The 16362-nt window shown below is 52.1% G+C and overlaps 8 protein-coding genes across 8 annotated transcripts; 5 read left to right on the top strand and 3 right to left on the bottom strand.

Annotated features, from left to right (window-relative positions):
- Positions 1-240: 240 nt before the first annotated feature.
- BKA67DRAFT_168710 (regulator of chromosome condensation 1/beta-lactamase-inhibitor protein II) lies at positions 241-1262 on the top strand. The gene is made up of 4 exons (XM_046095209.1): positions 241-289; positions 345-460; positions 509-722; positions 778-1262. The coding sequence occupies exons 2-4, from the start codon at positions 415-417 to the stop codon at positions 1196-1198; spliced, it is 681 nt and encodes a 226-aa protein (XP_045961011.1). The 5' UTR covers positions 241-289; positions 345-414; the 3' UTR covers positions 1199-1262.
- BKA67DRAFT_168542 (putative 20S proteasome subunit alpha type 2) lies at positions 1037-2648 on the bottom strand. The gene is made up of 5 exons (XM_046095208.1): positions 2431-2648; positions 2354-2373; positions 2228-2278; positions 1485-2099; positions 1037-1423 (listed from the first exon to the last, which is right to left on the bottom strand). Exons 1-5 carry the CDS (start codon positions 2472-2474, stop codon positions 1305-1307), a joined length of 849 nt encoding a protein of 282 aa, XP_045961010.1. The 5' UTR covers positions 2475-2648; the 3' UTR covers positions 1037-1304.
- An 883-nt stretch (positions 2649-3531) lies between these two features.
- On the top strand, positions 3532-4648 carry BKA67DRAFT_655084 (uncharacterized protein; the record flags this gene model as incomplete). The annotated part of the gene is made up of 2 exons (XM_046106679.1): positions 3532-4308; positions 4376-4648. The coding sequence occupies 2 exons, from the start codon at positions 3532-3534 to the stop codon at positions 4646-4648; spliced, it is 1050 nt and encodes a 349-aa protein (XP_045961009.1).
- A 1241-nt stretch (positions 4649-5889) lies between these two features.
- Positions 5890-7259, top strand: BKA67DRAFT_168483 (galactosyl transferase GMA12/MNN10 family protein). The gene is made up of 3 exons (XM_046095207.1): positions 5890-6439; positions 6502-6929; positions 7015-7259. The coding sequence occupies exons 1-3, from the start codon at positions 6127-6129 to the stop codon at positions 7234-7236; spliced, it is 963 nt and encodes a 320-aa protein (XP_045961008.1). The 5' UTR covers positions 5890-6126; the 3' UTR covers positions 7237-7259.
- A 614-nt stretch (positions 7260-7873) lies between these two features.
- BKA67DRAFT_553049 (sphingosine-1-phosphate lyase) lies at positions 7874-10332 on the bottom strand. Its single transcript, XM_046101890.1, has 3 exons — positions 10012-10332; positions 9252-9857; positions 7874-9194 (listed from the first exon to the last, which is right to left on the bottom strand). Exons 1-3 carry the CDS (start codon positions 10110-10112, stop codon positions 8201-8203), a joined length of 1701 nt encoding a protein of 566 aa, XP_045961007.1. The 5' UTR covers positions 10113-10332; the 3' UTR covers positions 7874-8200.
- A 1076-nt stretch (positions 10333-11408) lies between these two features.
- On the bottom strand, positions 11409-13361 carry BKA67DRAFT_168333 (kinase isozyme 4). Its single transcript, XM_046095206.1, has 4 exons — positions 12979-13361; positions 12693-12841; positions 11646-12622; positions 11409-11582 (listed from the first exon to the last, which is right to left on the bottom strand). The coding sequence occupies exons 1-4, from the start codon at positions 13091-13093 to the stop codon at positions 11519-11521; spliced, it is 1305 nt and encodes a 434-aa protein (XP_045961006.1). The 5' UTR covers positions 13094-13361; the 3' UTR covers positions 11409-11518.
- An 887-nt stretch (positions 13362-14248) lies between these two features.
- BKA67DRAFT_168320 (uncharacterized protein) lies at positions 14249-15671 on the top strand. Its single transcript, XM_046095205.1, has one exon. The coding sequence runs from the start codon at positions 14585-14587 to the stop codon at positions 15467-15469; it is 885 nt and encodes a 294-aa protein (XP_045961005.1). The 5' UTR covers positions 14249-14584; the 3' UTR covers positions 15470-15671.
- On the top strand, positions 15517-16267 carry BKA67DRAFT_553030 (uncharacterized protein). Its single transcript, XM_046101889.1, has one exon. The coding sequence runs from the start codon at positions 15692-15694 to the stop codon at positions 15887-15889; it is 198 nt and encodes a 65-aa protein (XP_045961004.1). The 5' UTR covers positions 15517-15691; the 3' UTR covers positions 15890-16267.
- Positions 16268-16362: the final 95 nt, after the last annotated feature.

The raw sequence follows: 16362 nt of genomic DNA, 5'->3' as shown, positions 1-16362 counted from the left end.
TGCGGCTGGCCTCCTGCATCCCACCTCCAGCTTTGTCTGCGCAGTACCGAGAAGTGGACCAAGCCTGCAGCAGGGCGCCAAATCTGCGCTGCACCGTAAGGTACTTGAGGCAACAACGCATAAAGGCTGGAGATGGAGCTGTACGCCACAGGCTTCAATGCCTGGAGCCAACTTCAGTTCGGCAAGACTTGGAAGCCGACAGAGCTGACAGATGACTTTTACGAGTTTACCAAAGTATTCGTGGACGATTGTATCGTGGGGGTTCTGGCCTCACTCTCTTCCACTAGTGGTTCGTGCAGTAGCCAAGAATGCACCCTTTTGGGATTCTATACTCACGATTCTAGTGCAGTCGGTACTAGCAATGGGTTGCATACAGCGGGTTTTCAGGACTACAGCACCGAGCTGGTTCATTCTATGCTTACCTCAACAGTAGCTAAGAGCGGAAACGGCAGAATCGCCTGTAAGTCGGGGAATAGCATACCGTCACATGTCACTTACAACGAACCAGTCTATGGTCCGGGGAATGTCGCTATCGATGAGCATAATCTTCCTGCCGATGGCGGACTCGGAAGCATCGCCCATTCGCTCAAGGAAATGGGCAACTTAGCCCAAATCGTTGCTTACGAAACAGGCTTCGCAGCCTTGAATGCCAAAGGGGAAGTTTATACCTGGGGCGACTCACGGTATCCAGCGTGTTTAGGTAGAGATACGGACGAGACCAGGTCAGTCGCATTTATTACCGAACATGGCCACAATGACAGGTGCTAATTCATATAGCCCACCATCTACACCGGGCCTCGTGGCAGACCTCGTGGGACTACCAACAGGGAAGATCACAAAAATCGCCGCCGGTGGCTACCTCCTTATGGCAGTGACGGAAGCCCATGATTTGTACGCGTGGGGCGGTCATCCAGGCCAACCTGCTTTGATCGAGGGCTTGTCACATAACCCGTCGCCTGTGGTTGTTGAAGAGAATGATGTGGTGGATATGGCAGTTGGTGCACATCACGCTATCATATTGACCGAAGGCCGGGAGCTTTTTGTTATTGGCGAGAATGCAAATGGACAGCTTGGACTTCCAAAAGAGAAGAAGACAGTGTCTTGGACGAAGGTGCCGTTCCCTTTAGAGCCTGGCAGTTCCATACATAGCGTTGCCTGCGGTCCGCGGAACACGTTCGTCATCGTCCGCAAAGAATAGTGCGCACAAATACCAACGCAGCGTGAAAACTCTTCGCCTTCTGAACCGTCTATGCTGTTCTATGGTACATGTGAGCACAAGCCTCGATATCCGTAACGCCCCATGATCATAGATTCGTCAAATAGTCCTCAATCTCTTGAGGAGTCAGCTTCCTGAAGCGAGGGCCAACAGCACCCGCAACACCCTCGACACCAAGGAGGTGGTCCGCCGGAGGTCCAACGATGCCTGCCAACAGTTAGCGCCTTCGTGGTACACCTGATGAGTGTCTCATGTGGATTCAACTCACCAATCTCAATCGTCTCTCCGTTCATTTCACCCTCGATCGTCTCTTTCAGGGTCAGCAAAGCAATGTGCACTGCGTCCTCGAGCTCCAAGCCCTCTGTGTATCTCTTCTCCAAGAAAGTCTTGGCCGATGCGGCACTCTTGCCAATAGCTGTTGCTTTCCAGGGGAAGTAACTGCCGGAGGGGTCGACCTGGTACAGCATGGGACCGCCCTTGTGAACTCCACCAGTCTTGCCCGAGACCTTCTTCTTGTTACCTTCGGCGTCGATGACCTCGTCTTGTACCAACGCCTCTTCATCTGGCAAGATCCCTTCGTCCCAGCCAGCGATCAGCAAGCTGACACCGTAGGGTCGCACACCACCAGACTGCGTTGCCTCCTGCATCTCTCGGGCGACATCTTGGACCAGTATCCGCGTGGGAGGGTACTCATTGTAGATTCGCTTGTAGCCGGCGTGGGATGCCTTGCGTGCCTTGTCGACGAGCACTCTGTAATCGGGGCCCATTCCGGCATATACCATGCCGATGTTGGGTGTGACTAGGCTGACCTTGGAAAGCGAGGAAGGGTCGGCGAGGGGTGATGATGACTTCTTCTCGGTGGCAAGAACAATACCATTGGTGGCTATGTCGAGTTAGAGCTTGGAGCTTGCTGAGTTTGTGTTGGATCATGATAATGATGATGATGATGATGATGATGACGAAGAAGACGAAGAAGAAGGAGAGGAGGAGGAGGAAGGGAAAGAAGCTCACCCTTGATTCCTAGCGCTGTGACACCTTGATTGACTGCATTGAGGGCATACTCTACAGTTGGATACGATGTCAGTTATCAGTAGTAGTTGGACAGAGGGTGGTTTGGGTGGTGTCGGTGTCGCATACCAATCTGCACGAGCTTTCCACTATCATGATGGTTAGCTATAAACTCAGGCGAGGGGACAGTTCAACATGGAGCTTACCTCGGCGAGAATGTGGTCAGAGAGAAGGAGTAACGGTCGGCCATGTCTGCGGTACAGACTTCAGAGATCCAGGCTAAGCGGTTGTAGAAAATGGACGGTGGGAGAATTGGTGGGTTAGATTCGAGGTTCAGAAGATACGTTTAACCTTAGATAGATGGTGATGAGGCTGGCGGGCCTCGCTCTCTCAGGTAGCTGTTTGGATTGGGACCGGGGGGTTTCGATGGGCCAGCAGGGCCAGGCATCGCCAGTTTGCGTGTTCGAGCTAACCTAGCTAATCACTAACCGCAGTAACCTAAGGTTAGTCTAGTACTATACGTACTGTAATCCTTTCAGCCTGGTCCAGCGTGTGCCAGTGCGGGCCCGAGCTTTTCAATCGTTGAAAGTCACCGGAAATGTCCAGTGTGCTTAGCAGTACGGTATGCAAGGGCCGTGGTCTAACGTCATGCGCTTTCCTCCAGCTGCACATATAGTAGACTAGGTTAGCCTCAAGTACCTCAGATACGCCGAAAAACGTACCTGTATCTTCAAGTTGGAACTCGGACGATACTACTAGTATGTAGGCACTCGAGTGGGTCTGGTTACCTAAGTCTGGGTACGGATCCGTACCTTCACCACAGCTTCCACAAGTTTCTCGCGCAGAGAAAATTGTGCTCAGCTTTCAACCTCTCAAACACCAAACAAGGCCAATTTGATTCTTCTCGTCGCAACGCTGGTTCGAGCTGTCGTCTCCCCCCAGCAGAGAAATAATTTGGGCTTTGGTGAGTCTGCCCATCCGTCGTAGGACCTCCAGCGTCCCCCGTCAGCGATGGGGTAGTGCCCCAAGAATCTTTTGGGGCTGCCTTCCGTTATGTTCCCGAGTTTGTCACCATAAGAGGCACACCTAGGAGCTTCCGGCACTGCCACCTCAAACCTTTGTCTACGTAAAACCAAACATCACCTCACCACATCCTTCTCTGGCTCTCTCCCATCACTTCAACTATTTCATAGGACCCTTGAGATTACGATTTACCACCCCACTATTTTCTTGGCCTGTCCCGTTGGTTTGTCTCGGCCACCTCCCCCCTTCCCTTGCTTCATTCGAGGCCAGATCTGCAATCCAAGATGGACTTTCCGGACGATGGCTATGAAGCCGCCACCGACGGCGATAGAGAACACGACGAACCCCGACCGCATGGCAATCCAGTGGAATGCAACATTTGTCGCGACGTGGTATATCCTACATATCAGGAGCCGGAATTCTTGGATAAAATCCGAGGCAAACCCCTACGAAAGGTCTACGAGAACGACGCAGGCCGCTTGATATGCCCTTGCAAGTGCTCAGGCAGCATTAAATGGACACACGAGTCTTGTTTGCAGGAATGGAGGTATTCGCAGGCTGGCACCGACAACCAGTGGAAATGCAGTCGATGTGGGTACCAGTACCGCTTTGAACGCATGGACTGGGCTCGAAGGTTGCGAAGTCCTGTGCTCGCCTTCGTCCTCGCCATTGCCATCGTTCTCTTGACCGTGTTTCTGCTTGGCTTTGTAGGCGACCGCATTCTAGATCTTTGGCTCGATCCCGTGGGAACTGTGTACGATGTATTCGGCGGCGAAGCTGACACCTGGGACTTGGACATGGATCTCGACGGCGCTCTGGGCGGTATCCCCATTCCTGAAATAGATGAGGAAGGATGGGGTTTTCACTTCCTGAAGGGCCTATTCTCTCTGGGCTTGGTGGGCTTTGTCAAAGCCTTCCTTGCGATGAGCCCATTTCAATGGTGGAATCTCCGAACCTCGGGTATCGTAGGTGGCGGCGCCCGTCGCAGAGGCACAGGCCGAGATCGACTGGAGGATGTCAACCTGATGCTAGTAGTAATCGGCGCCGCCACTTTCTTTTGGGTAAGTTCTATGCGCGTTCACCAACAATCTCATTTTTATTCTATTTTTATTTGCTAACCATTGCCAGGCTGTCTGGAAAGGCACGCGAAAATGGACACAGAAAGCTCTCGACAAGACTAGCGAGAGAATCATGAACGCCCAGCCTGTTGATGATGATGATGATGATGATGACGTTGATGAAGACGCAGCTGAGAGAAATGGGACACCCGATACTCCCAATGCCGCACCTGAGACAACAGAGCCGGTAGAGGCGACCCAGCCTGCGGCGACCGAAGACCCAGTAGACACAGCGGAATTTGATTTTGAGTTGAAACCCAAGCTCAGACGTGGATTCCTCTAAGTCAAGAAAAAAGCAATGGGCACATGCATATATTTGCAGCAGATTGTCTCATTTTCACACAATGAAGCAAGCAAGCAAGCCAGCAAGGAGGCTCGACCAGTACCTATGGAGTGCTCATGATTCAGTGACACTGCACACTCTTAAGTTGCCTCGAAGATTCTCTTCCATATCGTTGCGACTAGTCTGTGTGCAGAGATGGAAGCCTTGTGACTGTCTTGAAGCTTGGGCGTCTTGTTCTTGCTTCGTACAGACTCGGTCCAGGGCTATCAATACTTGGTCCCAACTTGGCAGCTCTTCAGAGCCAATGCTGATCGACTGACATCACTCCATGTGAGACTTGGTTGATTGTTAGCCGGGCAAAATTGATACAGATGATGGAGCAGAATCCTGTGGAGAATCCTGCTGGAGAACCAAAGGGTTGGCGGCTAAGCCGTATTGTATAGTACCTTGAGGCGAGAATTGCATCTCATGTTCCTGCATGCTTGTGGGCATACAGGGATGGGATTCAAAGTGTGCGCTAGCAAAAGAAAGTCCAGCAACCCGGCGGTCTCTCTAGAGTACAGTATGATAGGATTTAGGGGAGGGATACTTCCCTGAGAGCCAACAAGTAGAAATGAATATCCTGATTGATGCGGAATTTTGCAAACATACCTCGTTCTACCTACTGTTATGAAAACACACCTGACGGCGCAGTTGACAACAAGACCCTACTGTAAGTCTGGGTTGGGTTGGGCGTACCTTGGCTGCGGGGGGGCTTACTTGTATGTACTGTATGTAACAAGCCTGTACAGTGGGGGTTGATGCAGCTGCAGTTACTTAACCTAGTGAGCTGGCCAGTAGTAGTAGGCGCGGTGGGTGCAGTCGCCCGGGCTCCAGGCTTGAACCATGCATGGGATTTGGCGAAAAGGAAGCCCCCTTATTAGTCTGGCTGAGGTTCCAGCCAGATCGTTTCTGGACTCCGGATGGCACAGCATAGGAGGCAGTCTGGATGATGCGCAACCCATGAAGTCTGTCCTTTCTTTTGCGCGATAGTCGACTCCAGGTTGGAAGCTTAATTGGTGTTTATCAGCTGTCGCGATAACCCCCCTCCCCTCCAGGGAAGAAGCCCTCCAGGGAATCTTTCTCCAGGGAGTTTCTCCAGGGTCACAAGTAGCAGATTACAGGTCACCCTGGTCGTACGCACCGCGGCCTTTCTGGAGCTATCCCTTTGTTGCAATTGCAATACACTTGGCATTCATCTTGCTCGCCGCGAATTGCCAGAATACCTTTGCGCCAAAAGAAGCGCGACGCTTTTGAGATTCGAAAGCACCCCCGAGGAGAGCCATCGCTAGCCACCAATTCGGCACTGCGATCGAATCTCATCTGGGAACCCATACCGGCGAGACTCGTCGCATCCTGCCCTGTGACACGCCTGCCCGTATCCCCGGCCCGAGAAACCGCTGTTCACGTCGACATCCCGAGGCGATCCAACCCTCACAATGCATTTCGCATACCCACCGAGGAAAAGCTCGAATCCGCCGCCCTTCCGCCCGGCACGCTCGTCGAGGATACCCACACTGCGCAGGATAAAGCCCAAGACCATCGCCATTGGAGGAGCCCTCATTCTGTTCCTCATATGGCTCTTGTCAGGCCACAGCTCGACATCGACATCTGGCGGCACCCCACGCCGCACACCGTCAGGCGAGCCGCCAGTCGTCATAGTCACAGTCTTCGACGAGCGGCTTTGGGGAGGCCACCCAGATTACCTCGAGTCCATCAAAGACAACAGAGAGCAGTATGCCGAGAAGCACGGTGAGTCTGCGTTCGCAAAGGGATCTTTGGGGGAGCACCGGTATACTGACAGACTGGCCCAGGATACAAAACGATGCTGGTATCAGCAGGCGGCTACGAGATCAACGGCGCGCCCATGTCGTGGACGAAAGTGACGGCGATGCGACACGCCCTGTCGGTACATCCAGACGCCAAATACTTCTGGTACCTCGACCAGCACTCGTTCATCATGAACCCCGAGCTCGACGTAGACCAGCACATCATGGGCACCAGCAATCTTGAGAAGAACATGATCAAAGACCTGCCCGTGGTGCCTCCGGACAGTATCATCAAGACCTTTTCGCACTTGAGGGGAGACGACGTCGACTTTGCTCTCACCCAAGACAAGGACGGCCTGTCCACAGGAAGCTTCGTCATCCGAAACGGGGACTGGGCCGAGTTCTTTTTGGATACGTGGTTCGATCCCTTGTACAGGAGTTACAACTTCCAGAAGGCCGACACCCATGCATTGGTACGTCTAAGTTGCCCCTGCCCCTAAGCAAACCATATGGAATTGCTTTGTTTTGTTTTTATCTATTTCTTCTGACACCTCGCAGGAGCACATTGTCCAGTGGCATCCAACGATTCTCTCCAGGCTGGCCATCATTCCTCAGCGACTCCTAAACTCATACAACAAGCCAAAGCATGGACAGACCTTCCAAGACGGCGATTTCGTCATGCGGCTCGCCGGATGTACCAAGGGTGCCGGCGAGAACAATTGTGCCGAAGAAGCCAACAAGTTCATGTCACAATGGAAGAAGGCCTTCGCCAACGCATGAGCGCGGCATCGACATTGAGCACCCACGTGACGATTCATGAAAGCGGTCAACCAAGAACTGTAGAGAAGGAGGGGGGGGGAGGCACGAAGTTACGGGGCACGCGGGCAGATACCTTTACTATACTGCCACACACTGTGTGTGCATCATGAGCGAGACGAAAGGACGAAACGAGAACCGACGAAGAGGAGAAAAGGAGGCCCCAATCTCGCAATGGGTACACGCGAGTTCTCATCAAACCGGCGTTTGGTGCGGGAGGCCTGGTTCATACTGGCATGAAACCCGAGTTAGAGACTTTCTATTGAGGCAAATTTACGATCCTCGCTGGATTGACCAATCTGCTGGTCGCCTTGTGTTCTTCTTTCTTTCTCTCTGGGCATTTTACAGCGATGTACTTGATTCATCCTTTGGCCTTTTCAACGAAATCAAACTTTAACTTTTTTTTTCCCTTACTTTTTTATAAAAAGATTTTATGGTGGGAAGCGAAAACTTCACATTTTCTTAGTATAGCCATGACCGGTCCTTGAGAGACAGGACGGCTGGGCGAGATAACATGACGGCCTAGCACGAAACCCCTTCCCCAAAAAGAATTCTGGGTTCGTGCCTTTCCATAGTAGAGTCATGGGCCCTCACGAAGAAAGGGGAGGGGGGGGGGGGCTTCTATTTACCCAGAGCATTACTATCTCCATACACACAGAATGGATCACATTCAGCGCACCTACGTCATGGGGTCTCGTAGGATACCAGAGGCTCTAGGTATAGCGTTCACGATTGAGCGGCCCAGCCGGCATAACGCATTGTGCCTCCCTCCCACGTGTGGCGGGCTTGGCTTATGCTTAAAATCCTAATCGAGACTTGCATTGTGCCCATATACTAGGTATACTGCTGGTATTCTGACACTGGGAGGGGTATCAGCACGCCTTTCTCCACAAATATCCTACAGAGACTACCCGTGAGTTAAAAGCATCTAGGCCTTGTACAACAGGTCCAAGAACCCATTTGCCAGGTCCACCACGATCTTCTTGTTCGGCAGGCTACCTGCAACACCATAGAGCGCTGCGCTGTCACCCATAGCCTTGCCCCTCGACCCCTTGCCCTCGACGGCTCTGACTCTCTCCTTTTCTCTTTCCGTCTCAATGACCGCCTCGAGATCCGCGACAAGCTTCTCCCACACCTTGACGATGGGCATGGTCACAGCGACGTGAATGGCCGGCGGGTTTTGCAGAGCGTTGAGATGCCAGCCCTTTCCTGACATGCCGTCGGCAATATCGTAGATATTCAGGTTCCGCGCCGTGAACGCCACCACGCTTACTAGCGGTCGGCCAATAATCTCGAGTTCCGCCGAGAGGGGTGGCGATGTGACGATGTGCTCCGAGATCTTCTTTGCGGTTCCAACAATCTTGACGCACGCGTCTATGTAACCCGGCTCGCCAACTTTCATCATGCTGGCCCAGCAGCCGGCAATGAGAGCACCAGGACGAGAGCCAGCAATACCGGGCGAGGCGTAGACACCACCGGACCAGTCAGGGCTGACGAAGTACTGGTATGTCCTCAACTCGCTAGTGCGGTAAAGGACGGTCGAGTTGCCCTTGGGCGCAAAGCCGTACTTGTGCGTGTCGCACGAGATTGATGTCACGCCCTTGAGACGGAAGTCAAAGGGCTCGGTCTCGAAGCCGGCCTTGTCGAGGAAGGGGACGAGGAATGATCCCAAGCAGCAGTCGACGTGTAAGGGGATGCGGCGGCGGAGCGCAAGCTTGGACAGTCCGGCGATGTCATCTATGATACCGTGAGGGAAGTTTGGGGCCGAGCCCACAAGAAGAACTGTATTTCTGTTGACGAGGCGGGACACCCTGTGCACATCGACTTGATGCGTAGGCGCGGGACAGGGCACAAGATGGACCTTGATTTTGAAGTACTCGCCAGCCTTGCGGAAAGCGGTATGTGCCGTCTCGGGGAGAATCCTTCCATAGCGTTAGGAGGGCCCTCTACAGCGGTCAACTTGTAGCAGTCAGACTTACATTTCTGGTTCCGTGATGCCCCTTTCGGCGTATGCCTTGTTCCGTGCACTCAGGCAGGCCATGAGGATGCTTTCTGTTCCACCACTCGTCGAGACACCTGCAGCGGTAGAAGGCGCATTGAACATGGACAACACCATGGCGACCACCTCGGCCTCCATCTTTCTCACTCCAGGGAAGACGTCGGGATGGATCGGGTTTGCGACGGTGAATTTTCCGTATGCCTCGGTTTGTAACTTTATGAGTTCCTCCTCGCCGTGGTACACGGCGCCGCTGACATATCCATCCTCCCATCTCGTATGGTCCATGCTAGACAGGGTCTCGAGTTCGGTGCGGACCGCCTCGTCCGTCCAAGGCTCTTTGGGCAGAGACAAGTAGCGCGACCCGCCGGCGGGCACAAGCTTGCCCTGCATCTTGGTCAGGGCGTCGTTGACCTGCTTGCGGACCTGCGTGCGCACGCCGGGTAGTCGTAGGAAGTATCCATAGAGAAGGCGGCGGATGTCCACGTAGAGCTCGACGATGGTACCGAGGAGACCGCGGCCCTTGAGTTGCCAGAAGGTGCGGCGGAGGATGCGGAGGACGAAGAAGAAGAAGACTGTGTTGCGGAGTCTAAGTATGGCAACAGTTCTGATTAGCGGTGATGTTTCGTACAGTGCAGGCAATTTACATGGGTTTATATTTGTTGTTGTGTTTGCTGTTATTGTTTCGTGGCTGGGGGCGGCGCTCGAGGTCATCGGCTTCCGATGGCTGTTGGTTGACTTACAAGTCGAGATTCACCACGGACCACGGATCCCTCGGCCGGTTTCTCTTGATACTCTCAAAGCTCTCCCTGAGGCTAATGGGCATGCGAGAAGACCCTGGCATGATCGCTGGATGTGCTTGCTATGTTTTGCTTGGAGCATGAACTAGAGACAGAGGACAATGAAGCAAGCGTGCGACAACCAAAGCAAAAGAGAGGAGAAGGCGAGAAAGATATCGATTGACGTAGTTGGAGCAGGTTCGCTAACTGGACGGTATGTAAGTTAGAGTAGATCCCGTCGCTTTTATCAAGTTGGAGACAGACAGTGCGGTCCGGGGGGGGGGGGATGGGGACGGTGACGGGGATCGCGGCAGGCCTGGGCCAGGGTCTCAGTGGTTCCCGACTAGCGTCTGCTCGCTAAGACAGTAGGAGAAGGCCCCTGTCGCTACCGTCGCTACCGTCAAGCCTAAACTCTCTCTCTCTCTTGCGAAAAACACCCCCCGTTCTTCACATGCAAAGACGTAAGTTATCCAAACCTTGGTCACAAGCATGCGGTTTAACCACCAAGACGGCAACAAGTCCCCAATAATACTTTACTGAATCCGAAACCCGAAGCGTCCTGAGCTGCTCCGATGCTACATAAATCTTGCGTCTGAGTGGCAAACCTTGGAGAACAAGTTACAATCGCAAGGAATGTGACACATCGTGTTAGTCGGCCAAGCTTCTCGCATTGCCGAGTGCGAGTTATCTGATCTTATCTGATCCGAGGCCCAGGTCAGCTCAAATCGTATCCATTTGACTGGCTAGACCGACCAGAGCTATCTTGATCAATCCACTGGCATCATGTGCACTATGTACATGGCACATTTGATCAGATACTGCCCAGGTAAGGTTATCCAGAATCTCTCACGTCTTGGAGCTCCGTCTCAGAAATTGACTACGGTCGGCTGTTCCTCTGGACGTGCAGAATCAAACTACAAGGTACCATATACTGCCTCGAGCATTCCATCAACAAAAACCACGCCTAGTCAAGTTCATGTTGTTCAGTGTCCAAACTGCTGGGTTTTTCCTTTTGTCAATACATAGGTACAAGATGTCCCATGTTTCCCGTCAACCATAGCGCCTTACTCCCAAAACATGCGCATGTTTGTGCAAAGCACTTCCGAAAAAGCCTCCAGGTCCAGCGATCTGAGTCTGCCCAATCAAGCTCTGTATCACTTCATGGAAAATATGGCATATTCCTCTCTAGACGTTGGCCGCCTTGCCGTAGATTACGCGTTTCAGCCCACAGAGACAATCGTTGCATCCTAGTGGATCTAGATTCTTTGCAGAGATGCAGCTCGTCACATCAAAGCTCTCCGCCACTATCATCGCGACTATACTTTGAGCCGCTCTCGTTGAACATGGACGCCGTGTCGCCCACCTGCTTTCGTGCAGATACTTCTTGGAACGCTTTTAATCGTTTTCCTCTATTGTTGTACACCTTCGACGCCAATCCTCGGGACATCCATTCCCTCATGACTGCTGATTGCTATTGCAGAGGTTCCGACGAGCTCGAAAGACGATTCAAGTGCAAGTACACATCCGTGCCATATCTAGTCCAGTCAGCCTGTCGGTCAAGATACATCCGGTGGTGTGTGTGTGCGATAGATACTCACCCTTCCATAGAGATCAGCTTCAAATCACCGCCAAAGTAGCGAGCATAGAGCCTCGAGATAGGTAGGCCATAACCGAATCCAGCCATAGGTGCCTTGAAGTCGTTCTTGTCAAAGTCGGGATCTAGATTCGGTGTCCGGTCCACGGTGGTGTACATGTAAGTCCAGACCAGGGGTATAGCACTTCGGGGAATGCCGCCACCTTCGTCCGAAATCTTGATGGTAATATCCTCTCTGCCCTCGGCAATGATAACCTTGGTCACCGGAAACTCTTGCTTATCTTGTCCATGGGTCTCGACCACAGCGCGGAGCGAGTTCTTCAATGTTTCGAAGAGCATGTGCGACAAATGGCCCGGCACGTACATGAAGTTGAGATTGGGGTTGCAAACAAGCTGGATTTTCGGGGCCTCGAATAGTCCGTAGTGGTCCTCGCATACAAAGCGAGCATTCTCAATTGCTTCCTCGGCCAAATCCCGAACGTTGGTCTTGGTGCAGATGATACCGACGTAGGCTGGGTCCCGGTGATGGCTTTGGTCTGTAAGTGCAATGTGCTGTCCAATGAGCATACGAATCCCTATCCGGGACATGTAGAAGCGATCGAGGAAGGATTGTATGTTGTTGTCGATCTGCATACGTTGGCGCTTCCGCTTGTATTCGAGAATGCCCTGCGCCATGGTTGTCACGACGCCGTCGTGCCTCCTCTTGATCGTCTTGAGAGTCTGAGAGAATCTCTGGTTGTAGGCCTTCAAGTCTGGCGGCCAGTCACATGTGTCATCGACCATTGCGAAGTACCTCCTGGCGGCTTGTTGCTTCCGGCCAGCACTGGTGCCATTGCCGTTGTTAAATGAAGTGTATTGACCTTCCTCAAGACTGGGATTCGGTATCGCATCAGACAGTCGTTTACCATTAGAAGCGCTAGGCTTGAGGAGTCTTTCCCGTACTTGGCCGCCTAGCTCGGGCCGTGGGAGGGTAGTGATCTCCTGTTCTCACATGTCAGATGACTCACGCGACACAGCATCCAAGTTTCCCGTTCATGTTTCCGTTACGCACCTCGAATGATTGTGCATACCAGTCGGCAACCTTTTTGACCGAGGGCATTTCGTTGAGTCCATCTGGAAGGGTATGGAGCTCCTGAACTCGATGTGCGAGACGAATTGGGAGTTCTTCGGCGAGGAATTGGGAGGCGCGGAATAAGGTTCCTAGACGAGGAGGAGTGGTTGTTTAGCGACAGGCCCGGTTCGAATAGACGTGGGTGACGCAAAGCAGCTGAAGGTGAACGGGAACAACTCCTCACTCGTGTATGCACGAGGTCAGATTCAGAGAGGTAATGACATACCAGTCGAGGGCTTCTCGCCGAATTGTACCATCTGTCGCAGGCTCACTCCAGTGGCCGGGAAGTTGGCATAATGCTTGATGGTATCCATCAAGCGCTCCGAGGCTTTCCATGCCATGATGGGCTAACCTTAGAGCTGAGCTCGTGGGTCGAGCTCGCAAACAAAACACAAACACAAATGGCGGTCGTGCTTCAGTGCACCCCTGCTGTGCTGGTATTCTCTGGCGGTGAACAAAAGTTGTTGACAGTCCATGGAGTTGCGGAAGCTGAGATGATCGTGTGATGTTTCGTTTCCTTTCGTCTAGTTTTCGGCGACAAGGAAGTTGGATAGCCAGAGATAGCTGTGAGCTAACCTGTGAATGTTATGGAGTGCTGTAAGCTAATTAGCTAAGGTTAGCATTAGCCCAGAGCCGAGCCGACTGGTCCTTGTCACGACCACGACCTTCACCTTCAATCGAATGGGAGGGACCTCGAATAGAAACCCCGCGGCTTAAACTATGCTGACATCTAAGGTATGACGGAGAGTGACAGATATCTAATGCCGAGGAAGCTCCTTGCTCCTTGCTCCTACACTGCCCGAACCGTTTAAGCGAATCTGCACAAATCACCATTCACAGCAGAGCCCTGCAACTTATTATCACCACAAAAGGAACACTCATAGAATTGCTTCGCGGATCATCTTGTTCAAAGTCCATAGCCTTGGCTCAGTCGGAGCTCGGTCTCGCCAAGGAAATCCACACTCAGGAGAGGATTCGGTGAGCACATGATTGACATCTTTTTCTACATAATGCCGGCCAAGTTTGGGGGTCTTGAAGCGCGCCCGCCCTCCCCCCAAATCAGAATCACTTGAAGCAGGGGTTCCCCACACTCCCAAGCTCGATTCAGCTGCTGTTTTCCACGACGAGTAGAGAGCATAAGTTAGAGCGTAGAGCGACATAGTTGCAGATGAGGCCGCCTCCAAAACTGGTCACGAGTCTTATTACCACTTGCTAGTATGATCAGAATATGTCGTAGACCTATTTAAGGGTTTGTTCCACTCTGTATTGCTCACGGTGGTGCTTAAAAGATGCTATTTCCACATACACTTGTGAGTCTCGCTGGGCATGTTTGGTGTTGAAGCCAGTCCAGTCCTAAGGTTAGTAATCTGTAAGTCCGGTTTTGAGCTCGAACACAGGGCTCGGCATTCGAATTAAATACGCAACGCGCCCACGAAGCAAGGGGACGGAAAACACACGAACCAGTCGTGCTTTTTATGAAAAGTCTTTCACGTTCCTAAAGCAGCAGTAACTGGGAAGAATGGCAAGTTGGCTCACCACTTCGCTCCACATAAATCGGCCGCTGGGGGACAGTGCTAAGTGGCCCGCCCAGTTCCGCCTCCAAGCAATCCATCGCACGGTTTCACGCAGCTTCGATCGAAACCACTACGAGAACGTCGGTAATCTCAGGCAAGAATGCACGACATCACCGATTGAGATGAGATACTAGATTGCAACGCTTGCTCATGCGAACCAACCCAATTCAAGCCAGACCCGCACATTTCTCATTTATTTGCCTCTTTGATGTATGCAAATCCAGCTGACCCGGATGCCTCTGTCGCAGTTGCATTGTAATGTCTGAGAGCTCTTCTGCAGACTTAGAGCCGCAGACACTTCCTAGGTACTACCCCAAGGAACGGCACAACCAGAGGGATACAACGCCCACTTTCTCCTCGCCATCTGCATCCCCTTCTCTGAGCTTCCCATCTCCTAGCAGGTCGTTTCCATTCTCTCCGCTGCGTCGGAGCCCTTCACCACCAAACACGAACTCGTTACATTCGCCGCAGGCAGATGCTGGGAACCGTGATCGGCCCCATGTAGTTCGAGACCACAAAGACGCCTTGACCCAAAGGCTCAATGATCTGGCTGCTAGACTCGCGGCAGATGAGGTGATGCAAGGCGAGGATGTTGACTCTATGCATACCAAGGTCGACGAGCTAGAGGCGTTGATGTTTATGATGAGAAGCAAACCATTAAATTACGATCGCGCTCGATCACTAACGAGCGACAACTATGAGGGGCCTGGCTCAGGCTCAGGACGATTAAGGTCCTCGTCGCTCGAACCGCATTTCTCCAAGGTCTCGTTACCTAAGTCGGAACAGACAGTGCCCCAACACCATGGGATCGGCCAAGGATCTTGTTTGGGCCACCCTGAGCATGTAGAAGGAACAAATAAACACCAGGTGACTCGTGTTTTGGCTGAGGCTCAGAAACTCCAAGCCGCCCTGGAGTCCATTGTCAACAATTTGAAGGCCAGGCAGGAGGAGCAAGAAGTACGATCTCGCACACTGCATACTACACTCCTGCTAATCAGTAAAAGCACATCCATGATCTTCTCATCACGAGGGCAGAGCGAGCTGCTCAGCGGATTATATATCTCGAGGGGCGTGTTAGGGACCTGTGAGTCTACACATTTCCTGTTATTGGTTAAGATGGAGCTTATGAACATATCAAAGTGAAAACGAACGTAATGAAGGCGAAATGGAGATACTGAACCTCCAGATACAATTAAAGGCTATTGAGGTTCAGGTAAGCACATTTCGAGATTGTTTTCTACCCTCTTCAGCACATCCACGGAGTGTATACTGCCCATTGAAGGCATTTGGTTCCTCGACGACTGTCTCACAATACCCCGAATACCCCGCAACCCATCATGAAGAAGTAATTACTGACTCCTAATAATGCAGTGTCTGAGTTATGTGCCTAAAGATGCAGATCCAGACCTTCTGCGAAGTATCGACGCTTGGAAGTCCGAGTGGTCTGCTCTCAAGAGGAATAAAACACGCAAGAAAGGGGAGGACGTTGCAGCCCAAAGATTAAGCTCGCCAGTGCCTCGAAGCTCTCGGCAGCAGTTCTTGAGACATCACGCAGCAGAATGACCAGGACTACAGATATCAGAACTGGAACTGTGCGTAGTCCATCACTTTGCAACAGTCGGCCGGCTTAGAAGGTGCATAATTAAACATCTAGTTCTTGAACTGAACCTGCTTGTATGTCACGGAGTTTGGCGTTTAAGATACCCAATGCCGTCTTGTGTATCTCATCACAAAATCTCTACCTGTTTACGTCACTATGCGAATAGTACGTGTTTCACAAGTGAAATATCCTGCCGCCTGGAAATATAGACAGGAGGTTCCGTGACTCAATTGTTTGCCGATTGCTTTAGCTACTCTTTCGTTCTCCGTGCCCAATATACGAAGGCCTTGCGTCTGAACATCTGTCAGGTGCAGGGTACTTGACACAGTCTCAGGTGCGGCAATTTGTTTGTTTGGGGGGGGGGGGGGGGGGGGGGGGTTTTGAAAGAGAAAGAAAAAAAAGTGATAAAAGCAGTTTCTGATCAATCGAGGAGCAT

This window comes from Truncatella angustata (genome assembly GCF_020726525.1).
Source record: "Truncatella angustata strain MPI-SDFR-AT-0073 chromosome Unknown BKA67scaffold_2, whole genome shotgun sequence".
NCBI lineage: Eukaryota > Fungi > Ascomycota > Sordariomycetes > Amphisphaeriales > Sporocadaceae > Truncatella > Truncatella angustata.
The sequence above is the reverse complement of the archived record's forward strand: the minus strand, read 5'-3'. Positions and strand labels throughout refer to the sequence as shown.

Bases quoted from the DNA above. Each gene is read 5' to 3' on its own strand.
- BKA67DRAFT_168710 (XM_046095209.1), top strand. From the start codon at position 415: ATGCTTACCTCAACAGTAGCTAAGAGCGGAAACGGCAGAATCGCCT. The intron at 461-508 runs GTAAGTCGGGGA...ACAACGAACCAG, and splicing joins CGGAAACGGCAGAATCGCCT to TCTATGGTCCGGGGAATGTC. The intron at 723-777 runs GTCAGTCGCATT...TAATTCATATAG, and splicing joins AGAGATACGGACGAGACCAG to CCCACCATCTACACCGGGCC.
- BKA67DRAFT_168542 (XM_046095208.1), bottom strand. From the start codon at position 2,474: ATGGCCGACCGTTACTCCTTCTCTCTGACCACATTCTCGCCGAG. The intron at 2,374-2,430 runs GTAAGCTCCATG...CCATCATGATAG, and splicing joins CTGACCACATTCTCGCCGAG to TGGAAAGCTCGTGCAGATTG. The intron at 2,279-2,353 runs GTATGCGACACC...ATCCAACTGTAG, and splicing joins TGGAAAGCTCGTGCAGATTG to AGTATGCCCTCAATGCAGTC.
- BKA67DRAFT_168483 (XM_046095207.1), top strand. From the start codon at position 6,127: ATGCATTTCGCATACCCACCGAGGAAAAGCTCGAATCCGCCGCCCTTC. The intron at 6,440-6,501 runs GTGAGTCTGCGT...AGACTGGCCCAG, and splicing joins GCAGTATGCCGAGAAGCACG to GATACAAAACGATGCTGGTA. The intron at 6,930-7,014 runs GTACGTCTAAGT...GACACCTCGCAG, and splicing joins AGGCCGACACCCATGCATTG to GAGCACATTGTCCAGTGGCA.
- BKA67DRAFT_553049 (XM_046101890.1), bottom strand. From the start codon at position 10,112: ATGCCAGGGTCTTCTCGCATGCCCATTAGCCTCAGGGAGAGCTTTGAG. The intron at 9,858-10,011 runs GTAAGTCAACCA...TGCCATACTTAG, and splicing joins TCCGTGGTGAATCTCGACTT to ACTCCGCAACACAGTCTTCT. The intron at 9,195-9,251 runs GTAAGTCTGACT...ACGCTATGGAAG, and splicing joins GGCATCACGGAACCAGAAAT to GATTCTCCCCGAGACGGCAC.
- BKA67DRAFT_168333 (XM_046095206.1), bottom strand. From the start codon at position 13,093: ATGGCATGGAAAGCCTCGGAGCGCTTGATGGATACCATCAAGCATTAT. The intron at 12,842-12,978 runs GTATGTCATTAC...CTCCTCGTCTAG, and splicing joins CGGCGAGAAGCCCTCGACTG to GAACCTTATTCCGCGCCTCC. The intron at 11,583-11,645 runs GTGAGTATCTAT...TGACTGGACTAG, and splicing joins AAGCTGATCTCTATGGAAGG to ATATGGCACGGATGTGTACT.
- BKA67DRAFT_168320 (XM_046095205.1), top strand. From the start codon at position 14,585: ATGTCTGAGAGCTCTTCTGCAGACTTAGAGCCGCAGACACTTCCTAGG.
- BKA67DRAFT_553030 (XM_046101889.1), top strand. From the start codon at position 15,692: ATGCAGTGTCTGAGTTATGTGCCTAAAGATGCAGATCCAGACCTTCTG.